At 44.4% G+C, this 14,250-nt stretch overlaps 1 protein-coding gene across 2 annotated transcripts in view; it reads right to left on the bottom strand.

Moving 5' to 3' along the window:
• LOC138638955 (zinc finger protein 79-like) overlaps positions 1-14,250 on the bottom strand; it is a 92,647-nt gene that overhangs the window by 25,240 nt on the left and 53,157 nt on the right. For both annotated transcript variants that reach the window (XM_069728719.1, XM_069728720.1), the window contains one exon: positions 6,886-7,280. In XM_069728719.1, coding sequence (XP_069584820.1) covers positions 6,886-6,937 — 52 coding nt within the window. In that variant the 5' untranslated portion in view covers positions 6,938-7,280. The remainder of the gene's footprint in view (positions 1-6,885; positions 7,281-14,250) is intronic.

The following is a 14,250-nucleotide window of genomic DNA, read 5'->3' on the forward strand; positions in this document are numbered from 1 at the left end:
GCGTCGCTGTGGCTGCGCCCGACGTAACCCCGCAAAACGCTAATGTGAACGTAGCCTTAATCCAATGAATTTGTCTGGCAGTAACCTTCCTCATTGTGCCTTTATCTGCATGAACTCTGTCTGTGCTCTGTTTCAGTCACAAATCTCTTCACAGTATGATGATCACTCTTAAGTTTTCATGAAGTATCTAATGTTTTCATCCCTTGTCCAAGGCATTGCACTATTTAATGCTTTTCAGCAGCAGAGAGATCCTTTTTATTTCCCATATTGCTTGAAACCTGTGTCCTGCTTAATAATGTGGAACATCATTTTTAAGTAGTTTTCCTTTAATTAGAATCACCTGGAAAACTAATTATCACATGTGTTTAAGATTGATTTCAGTGATCCATTGAGTCCTGAGACACAATACCATCCACGAGTTTATTTGAAAAACAAAACTATTAAATCTTTATGACATAATCCAATTTGCATAATAATTTGGAACATGGTGTAATGACGTACAGTCAAAACTAACAGGCAGTTCTCCATCCTCCTTCTTCTCGACCTGTCCTCTGCCATTGATACAGTTGACCACTGCCTACTGCTACAGATTCTTTTTTTCCCTTGGTATCAAAGACCTTGCCCTGTCCTGGATTGCCTCATACCTTTCCGACTGCTCATTTAGCATTTCCCACTCCCACCCTACCTCCTCATCCTGCCTTCTCTCTGTTGGAGTCCCTCAAGGCTCTGTTATAGGACCCCTACTTTTTTCCATCTATAATCTTGGCCTAGGACAACTCATAAAGTCCCATGGCTTCCAATACCACCTATATGCAGACGACACTCAGATCTACCTCTCTGGCACAGATGTCAACTCTCTGCTGTCCAGAATCCCGGAGTGTCTATCAGCCATATCCTCCTTCTTCACCTCTCGCTTCCTAAAACTGAATGTAGACAAAACCAAACTCATCATCTTTCCCCCATCTCACGTATCCCCCCTACCTGATCTATCTATTATGGTAAACAGCTTCACGTTCTCTCCCGCACCTGAAATCAGCTGCCTCGGGGTAACTCTCGACTCTGTCCTGTCCTTCAAACCGCACGTCCAAACTCTTGCCACCTCCTGTCGCCTCCAACTTAAAAATATTGCCAGAATCTGTCCCTTCCTCAGCCCACAATCTACAAAAACTCATCATTTCCTGCATCGATTTCTGCAATGCCCTCCTCTGTGGCCTCCCCGCTAACTCTCTTGCACAACACCAGTCTGTCCTCAACTCTGCTGCCCGGATAATCCACCTCTCTCCTCGCTACTCCCCTGTTTCTCCCCTCTGCAAATCCCTCCACTGGCTCCCAATTCCCCAATGAATCCAGTTCAAACTACTAACACTGATCTACAAAGCCATCCACAACCTGTCCCCTCCCTATATCTCTGAACTAATCTCCCAATATCTTCCCGCACGTAATCTTCGATCCTCCCAAGACCTCCTACTCTCCTCCACTCTTATTCAATCCTCACACAACTGCCTCCAAGATTTCTCCAGAATATCCCCCGCCCTCTGGAATTCCATGCCTCAACAAGTCCTATTATCCACCACCCTCGGATCCTTCAGACGGAACCTGAACACCCATCTCTTCAGGAAAGCCTACAGCCTGCAATAACCACTTGAGCTACCACCTCACCACCACCCGAGCTGCCGCCTCACCACCACACGAGCTGCCGCCTCACCACCACCCGAGCTGCCGCCTCACCACCACCAGAGCTGCCGCACCCCCGACCTTCTGTCTCTTCCCTATTCCCCCGTAGAATGTAAGTCTGCAAGCACAGGGTCATCTCCCCTTTGTACCAGTCTGTCATTGTAAATTTGTTTAGTGTAAACGATATCTATAACTCTGTACGTAACACCTTTTTAATGTACAGCACCATGGAATTAATGGTGCTATATAAATAAATAATAATAGTTGCATTATATATCTAACAAGAGATGATGAAATGTAATAAAAAAACAGGGCTCTATATAATCGAATATATAAGGGATGGTGCTGTACATAGCAAGAGAGGGCACTGTATAAGGGACAGCAAAATAAAAGGAGACTATGTAATATATATATATGTATGTGTGTCGATATATATATATATATATACTAGAAATAGGCCCGATGCTATCGCATCGGGAGTGCAGTAAAATTTGAACGAACTGCGCAGTAACAGATGCGTCGTTATCGCGCATGCGCGGGTAGAGCACGCACTTTTGGCTGTTAGGCTGTGTGCACACGTTGCTGATTTTTTGTGTTTTTTTCGCTATAAAAACACTATAAAACCGCAAAAAAGAGCATACATTATGCATCCCATCATTTAGAATGAATTCCGCAATTTTTGTGCAGATGATGTGTTTTTTTTCCGCAAAAAAAAACGCATCGCGATAAAAAAAGCAGCATGTTCATTAGTTTTGCAGATTTTTTGCGGATTTCCCACTATATAATGCATTGGGAAATGTCTGGAAAAATCCACAAAAAAACGCACCAAAAACGTGGTAAAAACGTGCAAAAAACGCATGCAGATTTCTTGCAGAAAATTTCAGGTTTTTCTCAGGAAATTTCTGCAAGAAATCCTGAACGTGTGCACATAGCCTTACTGTGCATGCGTGGGAATAGCGGTGACGTGAATCTCACTTGCGCAGGCGCAGTTCGTGGCCTAATCCTTGCAGCCACGAACTGCGTCTGCGCAAGTGACACTGCCGCGGTGCCTTATGGGATTCGGGGACAGCGGCCGGAAGTCCCAACTGGCGATTATAATATATTCTTATAATTTATATAAATATATATATATACACGTAGCTTTGTCGCCATAAATAGAGGGGGGCCCAGACACATTTCTTTCTCCATTCAGACTTTCGCTATGGGGCTCCATGATTTCTATGGACGTCCCTGGTTTTGAGGGTTGCAGTTTTTTAGAATAAGTGTCCCTTTTGAATATTTTCTGTCATTAAGGCCCCAAAGTCACTTCAAATGTGATGTGGTCGCTTAAATAAATGGTTTTTTAAATTTTGTTGGGAAAATTTTTAACCATTCTAACTTCCTAAAAAAAAAAAATTATTCTTCAAAAATTGTGCTGACGTAAAGTAGACATGTGGTAAATGTTATGTATTTACTATTTTGAGTGACAAGTCTCTCCGGTTTAAAGGCATACAAATAAAAATTTTGAAAAGTGCGATATTTTCTAAATTTTTGCTAAAATTCAGATATTTTCCCAAAAAAATGCAAGTCATATCAAACAAATATTACCACTATCATGAAGTACAATATGTCATGAGAAACAAACTCTGAAGCACTAGGATCTGTTGAAGTGTTCCAGAGTCATTACCCCATAAAGTGACACTGGTCAGAATTGTAAAATTTGGCCTGGTCATGAAGGTGAAAATAGCCTCAGGGGTGTAGAGTTATATGGTCTAGTAATTCCATTGTCAAGATGGACGGGCGAAATCTGATAGTAGTTCCACCATCATCACCAAGATGGACTAACCATAGAGAGAGAGATATCAGCTAGTAATCACACCATCTCTAAAATAAAATAAGCATAGAGGGCTATTTCGACTAGTAATCCCCAACCACGAAGATGAACTAGCCAAAAAGGGAGTTGTCACTTAGTAATCTCACAGAGTCACAACCACCAAGATGGAGTAACCATAGAAAGTGAAATCTGAAAGTGATCCCACCATCAGCAAGATGGACTAACCATACAAACTGTTATCAGCTAGTAATTCCACCACTACCAAGATGGAATAACAATAGTGAGATATTGGTTAAAAAGGATTAACCATGAAGGGCTACTGTATATCAGCTAGTAATCCCATCACCATCAAGATGGTGGGGGGAATGATGATATCCGCTGGTCACCCCAGAAGAATTTGATGATCAGGAGGGAATGAAGATATATGCTGGTGACCTCTGCAGGTTGTGATGATCTTGGGAAATGATGACAATACTGCTGATGATCTCAGGAGGATATAATGATCAAGAAAGGATTACTATCTTCTTATATCTTCGGAAGGATGTGATGATTAGGAGACTATGGTGATATCTGCCGGTGACCTCAGGAGGAAATGATGATCTGGTGGAGGATTTCTCCTGATGACCTTAGGCGGATGTGATGATGAATGATCGGGTGACCTCAGGGGGATGTGGTCATCTGGAGGGATTATGATATATGGTAGTCACTTCGGGAGAATATTATGATCAGGGGTGGGAATAATAATATCTGCTGGTGACCTTAGTGAGATGTGATGGATGATGATGATATCTGCTTGTGATTGGAGTGAGAATGATAACATCTGATGGTAATCTGGGCACGATGTAATGAATGGGGGATGATGTTATCTGCTAGCTACCTCAGGAGGATATAATGATCTGGGCGGATGATGATTTCTGTCGGTGTCATCAGGAGTAAGTAATGATGAATAGTCAGGTGACCTCAGGAGTATGTGGTAATCGGGTGGGACTGATGATATTTGCTGGTCACCTCAGGTAGATGTGATGATCATGGATGTGGGGGAGTAATGATAATGTTTCCTGGCATACTTAGGGGGATGTGATGATCAGGAGGAAACGATGATGATGATATTTGCTGATGATTTCAGAAGGATGTGATGTTCTGGGACGAGAGGGGCATGATATCTGTTGGATACCTCAGGAGGATGTAGAGATCAAGAAGGGATGATGAGCGAGTATACTTGTTGCTCGGGTTTTCCCGAGCACGCTCGGGTGGTATCCGAGTATTTGTAAGTGCTCGGAGATTTAGTTTTCATCGCCGCAGCTGAATGATTTACAGCTATTAGCCAGCTTGAATACATGTGGGGATTCCCTAGCAACTAGGCAACCCTCACATGTACTCAGCCTGGCTAGTAGCGGTAAATCATTCAGCTGCGGTGATGAAAACGAAATTTCCGAACACTAACAAATACTCGGAGACCACCCGAGCGTGCGCGGGAAAACCCGAGCAACGAGTATACTCGCTCATCACTAATGACACCTTGTGGAGAATGGGGGGATGATGCTAATATCTGCTGCTGACCTCAAGAGAATGTGGTAATTGGGGGGGAATAATGGTGACAATATTTACTGGTCCCCTTATGAGGATGTCATGATCTCATGGAAGGAGATAATATATATTGGTCACTTCCAAAGAATGTGGTGAAGAATGTGGGAAGATGATGATGATATCTGTTGACCCCAAAAGGATCTGATGACCGGAGATGATATTTGTTAGTGACGTCAACAGGATGTGAGTGTTGTGATGGTAGGGGATGATGATATTTGCTGATGACCTCAGAAAGCTGTTAAAGAGTTGGAAGGAAATGATCATGACAGCTGCAGAAGACCTTAGAGGAGGATGTGATGATCTGGAGAGAAAGGATGATGATATCTGGAGGTGACCTCAGGAGTATGTCATGATCTCAGAGAGGTGATGTTGATAATATTTGCTATTCACTTCGCTAGTAATCCTCAGAAGGATGTCATAATCTAGCGGTTAAGATGCCTCAGAAGGATTTGATGTTCTGGGGAAGTAGAAGATAATGACTTCTACTGGTCACTTCATGGGGATGTGATATTTACTGGTGAATATGATATTGTGGTTGATGATTTTGCTTGTGACCTTAGGAAGATGTTATGATAGGTGGCGAAACGATGATAACTGCTAGTGCTAACACCCTTGCACCTCTCCAGTCCATCCTTAACTCTGCTGCCCGACTAATTCATCTCTCTCCTTGCTACTCCTCCGCTTCCCCCTCTGCAAATCTCTTCACTGGCTCCTATTCCCTCAGCGTATCCAGTTCAAATTACTAATGCTAACCTTCAAAGCCATCCATAACCTGTCTCCTCCATATATCTCTGAACTAATCTCCCGAAATCTTCCCTCATGTAATTTCCGGTCCTCCCAAGGCCTCCTTCTCTCCTCCACACTTATTCGCTCCTCACCCACCCACCTCCAAGACTTCTCTCAAATATCCCCCATCCTCTGGAATTCTTTGCCCCAACATGTCCAACTATCAACCACATTCGGATCCTTCAGATGGAACCTGAAAACCCATCTCTTCAGGAAAGCCTACAGCCTGCACTGACCCCGCTGCCTCCTCATCACTACCGAAGCTACCGCCTCACCATTACCGGAGCTCCTGCAACCCTCAACCTACTGTCTCCTTCCCCATAATTTTGTAGAATATAAGCCCAAAAGGGCAGGGTCCTCTCCCATCTGTATCAGTTTGTAATTGTTAGTTTGCTTATTGTAAGTGATATCTGTAATTTGTATGTAACCCCTTCTCATGCACAGCACCATGGAATCAGTGGTGCTATATAAATAAATAACAATAATAGAAGGATGTAATGATCGGTAGGGATGATGATATCTGTTGTTGGCCTTGGGGGAATGTAATTATCAGGTGATGGTGATATATGCTGGTCACCTCAGCATGCTGTAATGATCCAAGAAGATGATGATATTTGCTGTTGACCTCAGGAGAATGTGTTGATCAGGGATGATTATGATGACCACCAGCTGGAGACTTCAGAACGATATGATGATCGGGGATGATGAGGACATTTGCTTGTGACCTCAGGGGGATGTGGTGATTGGGGATAATAATATCTACTGGCGACCACAGAGGATTCTGAGGAGGTATCAGCAGGTGACCTCAGGTGGATGTGATGATCAGGAAGAAAGGTGATTATGATGATGTTTACTGATGACCTCAGGGGAATATGATCAGAGAAGGTGATGTTAGCTGTTGGTCACCTCAGCAGGATGTGATGATCAAGAGGGGATGATGCTGCTATCCACTGGTGATTTCAAAAAGAGATGCGGGCCTGGGGGTTACCTGTCTATGCACTGTATTTGGTAGCCCCTTTACTCACCGCTGATGGACTTTCCGTACTGATCCAGCTCCTCTTTTGCTTTCCGGGACATGACATTAGTCTTACAGAGTACTAGATACTGCAGGTCATGGTGTTATTGAGGAGCCCAGGTGCTCTCTGATGCAGCACTTGTCAGTGGTAACCTGAGCACTACCAATACTACACAGCACACATGTTTATAGGTCAGAGCCATTACACATAGGTAAGGACAGTATATACTGTGCTGTGTCCAGGTGGCCATGTTCCCTTCACATGATAGAAGCAACATTCTGGTAGAGAAGATCAGGCAGAACAAATTTCAGAAATAGGAGGACATCAGACGGGACGTCTTCCTTCTGGTGAGAGCTGTTCTGCATAGTTTCCGAAGAAGCAGTGAAGTCTCCATATCTTAAAATCTGCGAAAAGAAAAGGAGTTGTAGTTCAAAATGAAAGAAAACAAAAACAAATTTTGCATTCCTCCAAACAACATTACATCCTGGAATTCACTACTTGGCAAGGGTGTAGGACTGGTTCTGTTGGCTTACTCAGTGGTCCTCCACAGCCACCCACACAGACGGACATACACTAGACCTCATCTTCACTGGCCTCTGGTCCTTATCTAATCTCACAACCTCTCCCTTCCCCATCTGACCACCATCTACTCACCTTCTCATCCTTGTCCTCCTCACCCGCCCCCCATGTCCAGCCACTACCACATCCTCGCAGAAACCTTGCACACCTACAGTAGACATTCACAGACTCTCAGACTCTCTTCTACCCCTGTCCTCAATATATTCACTCCAAGACACGGATAGCGCCGCTTTTTATAACTCCACCCTCACATCAGCCATAGACTCAGTCGCCCCTCTCATGCATGGCAATGACAAATCAATAGGCAACCCTGACATAACAACCTCACCTAAAAACACCAACAAGCATCCAGGGGTGCGGAGCGGCGTTGGAAAAAAACACACCTGCCAAACGACTTTACCGCTTTCAAACAAGCTACACTTGCCTTCAAACTAGTCCTCACTTCTGCTAAACAGACCTATTTCACTAACCTTGTATCTGCACTATCCTACAGCCCAAAACAACTGTTCAGCACATTTAACTCTCTCCACTGCCACCTCCCCTCATCTCTTCTGAGGACTTTGCCACCTATTTCAAAAACAAGATTGACCAAACAAGGCAAACCCTTACTGTTCCACCACCCCAACCACTCCATATACCAGACCTCTGCCCTTCCCCAATAACTTCCCTCTCCAACATGACTGAAGAACTTACTCGCCTCCTTTCTAAATCACACCTGACCACTTGTGTACTTGACCCCATTCCTTCCCACCTGCTCCCCAACCTCACTATCTCATTCCAGCCCTAACCCATCTCTTCAACCTATCGCTGCTCCCGTTTGCTTCCAAACTCCTTGAGCAGCATGTCCATGGTCTACTTTCCTCCCACCTCTTATCTAACTCTCTCCTTGACAACCTCCAATCTGGCTTCCGCCCCCCCCCCCCCCCCCACTCCACTGAAACTGCTCTGACCAAAATTAATAATGACTTAAGGTACCTTCACACTAAACGATATCGCTAGCAATCCGTGACGTTGCAGCATCCTCGCTAGCGATATCGTTCAGTTTGACAGGCAGCAGCGATCAGAATCCTGCTGTGAGATCGTTGGTCGGGGCTAGAAGGCCAGAACTTTATTTGGTCGCTGGCTCTCCCACTGACATCGCTGAATCGGCGTGTGTGACACCGATTCAGCGATGTCTTCGCTGGTAACCAGGGTAAACATCGGGTTACTAAGCGCAGGGCCGTGCTTAGTAACCCGATGTTTACTCTGGTTACCATCCTAAAAGTAAAAAAAACAAACGCTTCATACTTACCTTCAGCTGTCTGTCCTCCGGCGCTGTGCTTTCCTGCACTCACTGTGAGCACAGCGGCCGGAAAGCAGAGAGGTGACGTCACCGCTCTGCTTTCCGGCCGCTGTGCTCACAGCCAGTACAGAGAAGCAGAGCGCCTGGGACAGACAGCGGAAGGTAAGTATGAAGCGTTTGTTTTTTTTACTTTTAGGATGGTAACCAGGGTAAACATCGGGTTACTAAGCGCGGCCCTGCGCTTAGTAACCCGATGTTTACCCTGGTTACCGGCATCGTTGGTCACTAGAGAGCTGTGTGTGTGACAGCTCTCCAGCGACCAAACAGCGACGCTGCAGCGATCCGGATCGTTGTCTGGATCGCTGCAGCGTCGTTTAGTGTGAAGGTACCTTTACTCACAGCTAAAGCTAGTAGACAGTTCTCCATCCTCTTCCTTCTCGACTTGTCCTCTGCTTTCGACTCAGTCGACCACTGCCTACTGCTACAGATTATTTCTTCCCTCGGCATCAAAGGCCTTGCCCTGTCCTGGATTGCTTCATACCTTTCTGACCGCACATTTAGTGTTTCCCACTCCCACACCACCTCCTCACCCCGCCCTCTCTCTGTTGGAGTCCCTCAAGGCTCTGTCCTAGGGCCTCTACTTTTTTCCATCTATACCCTTGGCCTAGGACAACTCATAAAGTCCCATGGCTTCCAGTACCACCTATATGCGGACAACACTCAGATCTACCTTTCTAACTCAGATGTCGTCTCTCTTCTGTCCAGAATCCCGGAGTGTCTGTCAGCCATAGCTTCCTTCTTCAACTCTCGCTTCCTAAAACTCAATGTAGACAAAACCGAACTCATCATCTTTCCCCCATCTCGCGTATCCCCCCTACCTGATCTATCGATTATGGTAAACGGCATCACGCTCTCTCCAGCACCTGAAATCCGCTGCCTCGGGGTAACGCTCGTATCTGACCTGTCCTTCAAACCACACATCCAAACTCTTGCCACCTCTTGTCGCCTCCAACTCAAAAATATTGCCAGAATCGTAGTGTATATGGACTTTTCAAAAGCTTTTGATACGGTGCCACACAAAAGGTTGATACAAAAAATGAGAATAATGGGGATAGGGGAAAATATGTGTAAGTGGGTTAAGAGCTGGGTGAGGGATAGGAAACAAAGGGTGGGTTATTAATGGAGCACACTCGGACTGGGTCGCGGTTAGCAGTGGGGTACCATAGGGGGCAGTATTGGGCCCTCTTCTTTTTAACATATTTATTAATGACCTTGTAGCGGGCATTCAGAGCAGAATTTCAATATTTGCAGATGACACTAAACTCTACAGGGTAATCAGTACAGAGGAGGACAATTTTATATTACAGGATGATTTATGTAAACTAGAAGCTTGGGCTGATAAATGGCAAATGAGCTTTAATAGGGATAAATGTAAGGTCATGCACTTGGGTAGAAGTAATAAGATGTATAACTATGCGCTTAATTCCAAAACTCTGGGCAAAACCGTCAATGAAAAAGACCTGGGTGTATGGGTGGATGACAAACTCATATTCAGTGGCCAGTGTCAGGCAGCTGCTACAAAGGCAAATAAAATAATGTGATGCATTAAAAGAGGCATAGATGCTCATGAGGAGAACACTAGTTCGACCACACTTAGAATACTGTGCACAGTTCTGGTCTCCGGTGTATAAGAAAGACATAGCTGAACTGGAGAGCTAGAAGAGAAGAGCGACCAAGGTTATTAGAGGACTGGGGGGTCTGCAATACCAAGATAGGTTATTACAGTTGGGGCTATTTAGTTTGGAAAAACGAAGGCTAAGGGGTGATCTTATGTTAATGTATAAATATATGAGGGGACAGTACAAAGACCTTTCTGTTGATCTTTTTAATCATAGACCTGAAACCGGGACAAGGGGGCATCCTCTACGTCTGGAGGAAAGAAGGTTTAAGCATAATAACAGACGCGGGTTCTTTACTGTAAGAGCAGTGAGACTATGGAACTCTTTGCCGTATGATGTTGTAATGAGTGATTCATTACTTAAATTTAAGAGGGGATTGGATGCCTTTCTTGAAAAGTATAATGTTGCAGGGTATATATACTAGATTCCTTGATAGGGCGTTGATCCAGGGAACTAGTCTGATTGCCGTATGTGGAGTCGGGAAGGAATTTTTTCCCCAAAGTGGAGCTTACTATTTGCCACATGGTTTTTTTTTGCCTTCCTCTGGATCAACATGTTAGGGCATGTTAGGTTAGGCTATGGGTTGAACTAGATGGACTTAAAGTCTTCCTTCAACCTTAATAACTACTATGTTAATCCGTCCCTTCCTCAGTCCACAATCTACTAAAACTCTTGTGCATGCCCTCATCATCTCCCGCCTCGATTACTACAATACCCTCCTCTGTGGCCTCCTCGCTAACTCCCTTGCACCACTCCAGTCTGTCCTCAACTCTGCTGCTTGGCTAATCCACCTCTCTCCTCGCCACTCCCCTGCTTCACCCATCTGCAAATCCCTCCACTGGCTCCCAGTTCCCCAACGAATCCAGTTCAAACTACTAACACTGATCTACAAAGCCATCCACAACCTGTCCCCTCCCTATATGTCTGAACTAATCTCCCACTATCTTCCCTCACGTAATCTTCGATCCTCCCAAGACCTCCTACCCTCCTCCACACTTATTCGTTCCTCACACAACCGCCTCCAAGATTTCTCCAGAATATCCCCCATACTCTGGAATTCCACGCCTCAACACGTCCGATTATCCACCACCCTCGGATCCTTCAGATGGAACCTGAAAACCCATCTCTTCAGGAAAGCCTACAGCCTGCAATAACCATTCTACAGCCTCACCAACCACCCAAGCTGCCGCCTCACCAACCACCCGAGCTGCCGCCTCACCAACCACCTGAGCTTCCGCCACCCCACCAACCACCCGAGCTGCCGCCTCACCACCACCAGAGCTGCCGGCACACCGACCGCCTGTCTCTTCCCCATTATCCCATAGAATGTAAGTCCGCAAGGACAGAGTCCTCTCCCCTTTGTACCAGTCTGTCATTGTAAATTTGTTTACTGTTAACAATATCTATAACCCTGTATGTAACCCCTTTTCACATGTACAGCACCATGGAATTAATGGTGCTATATAAATAAATAATAATAATGTATCAATCTAGGGTACATAATGATATATGAGGTCACATAGCTGTATATACAGGATATGATGTATATACAGTGCCTTGCGAAAGTATTCGTCCCCCTGGAACTTTTCAACCTTTCCCCACATATAATGCTTCAAACATAAAGATACCAAACGTAAATTTTTGGTGAAGAATCAACAACGAGTGGAACACAATTGTGAAGTTGAACGAAATTTATTGGTTATTTTAAATTTTTATGGAAAATCAAAAACTGAAAAGTGGGTCATGCAATATTATTCAGCCCCTTTAACTTAATACTTTGTTGCGCCACCTTTTGCTGCAATTATTGCTGCATGTTGCTTGGGGTATGTCTCTATCAGTTTTGTACATCAAGAGACTGAAATTCTTGCCCATTCTTCCTTGGCAAACAGCTCGAGCTCAGTGAGGTTTGATGGAGATCGTTTGTGAACAGCAGTTTTCAGCTCTTTCCACAGATTCTCGATTGGATTGAGGTCTGGACGTTGACTTGGCCATTCTAACACCTGGATACGTTTATTTGTGAACCATTATTGTAGATTTTGCTTTATGTTTATGACTTATGACTCATCTCTTCCGACAAGCCTACAGCCTGCAGTGATCCTCAACCTACTGAACAGCCGCACAGCCAGCTCTTCCCTCTCCTAGTGTATCCTCAACCACCCCCTGCAGACTGTGAGCCCTCGCGGGCAGGGTCCTCCCTCCTTATGTACTCGTGTGCCTTGTTATCTGCTCATGTTTAATGTATTTGTCTATATTTGCCCCGTATTCACATGTAAAGCGCCATGGAATAAATGGCGCTATAAAAATGTATAATAATAATAATAATAATAATAATGTTTGGGATCATTGTCTTGTTGGAAGACAAATCTCCGTCCCAGTCTCCAGGTCTTTTGCAGACTCCAACAGGTTTTCTTCAATAATTGTCCTGTATTTGGCTCAATCCATCTTCTCATCAATTTTAACCATCTTCCCTGTCCCTGCTGAAGAAAAGCAGGCCCAAACCATGATGCTGCCACCACGTTTGACAGTGGGGATGGTGTGTTCAGGGTGATGAGCTGTGTTGCCTTTACGCCAAACATATCGTTTAGCATTGTTGCCAAAAAGTTTGATTTTGGTTTCATCTGAGCAGAGCACCTTCTTCCACATATTTGGTGTCTCCCAGGTGGCTTGTTGCAAACTTTTAGCAACACTTTTTATGGATATCTTTGAGAAATGGGTTTCTTCTTGCCACTCTTCCATAAAGGTCAGATTTGTGCAGTGTACGACTGATTGTTGTCCTATGGACAGACTGTCCCACCTCAGCTATAGATCTCTGCAGTTCACCCAGAGTGACCATGGGCCTCTTGGCTGCATCTCTGATCAGTCTTCTTCTTGTGTGAGATGAAAGTTTAGAGGGACGGCCGGGTCTTGGTAGATTTGCAGTGGTATGATAGTCCTTCCATTTCAATATGATCGCTTGCATGGTGCTCCTTGGGATGTTTAAAGGTTTGGAAATCATTTTGAATCCAAATTCGGCTTTAAACTTCTCCACAACAGTATCACGGACCTGCCTGTTGTGTTCCTTGGTCTTCATGATGCTCTCTGTGCTTCACACAGAACCCTGAGACTATCACAGAGCAGGTGCATTTATACGGAGACTTGATTACACACAGGTGGATTATATTTATTATCATTAGGCATTTAGGACAACATTGGATCATTCAGAGATCCAGAGTGAACTTCTGGAGTGAGTTTGCTGAACTGAAAGTAAAGGGGCCGAATAATATCGCACGCCCCACTTTTCCACAAAAATTTAAAATAACCAATAAATTTTGTTTATCTTCATAATTGTGTTCCACTTGTTGTTGATTCTTCACCAAAAATTTACATTTGGTATCTTTATGTTTGAAGCATGATATGTGGGAAAAGGTTGAAAAGTTCCAGGGGTCCGAATACTTTCACAAGGCACTGTATATATGGTACATAATAATATATGAGGTCATATAGCTGTATATATAGGATATGATGTATATATATATATATATATATATATATATATATATATATATGGTATAAAGTGTGAGGCAGTGACTGGACAGGATGCGCACAGAATCGTATTGAGGCCGCGGGAGTGCATTGCAGTCACAGGCACAGCAGTCACAGGCACAGCTGTGGTTGCAATGCAGAATAAAAGTGAGTGTTGGTCTTGGGCAAGCTATTTGCAAGAGAAGTATGCTGCCTCCCAGGTGCGAAGATCAAGGATGTGACCGATAGGGTACCAAAGCTCATCAGTTTCAAGGACATACAACCATTTCTTCTGATACATGTTGGCACCAATGACACGGGCAAGGAAGGACC

Source organism: Ranitomeya imitator, chromosome 5, assembly GCF_032444005.1.
Source record: "Ranitomeya imitator isolate aRanImi1 chromosome 5, aRanImi1.pri, whole genome shotgun sequence".
Lineage (NCBI taxonomy): Eukaryota > Metazoa > Chordata > Amphibia > Anura > Dendrobatidae > Ranitomeya > Ranitomeya imitator.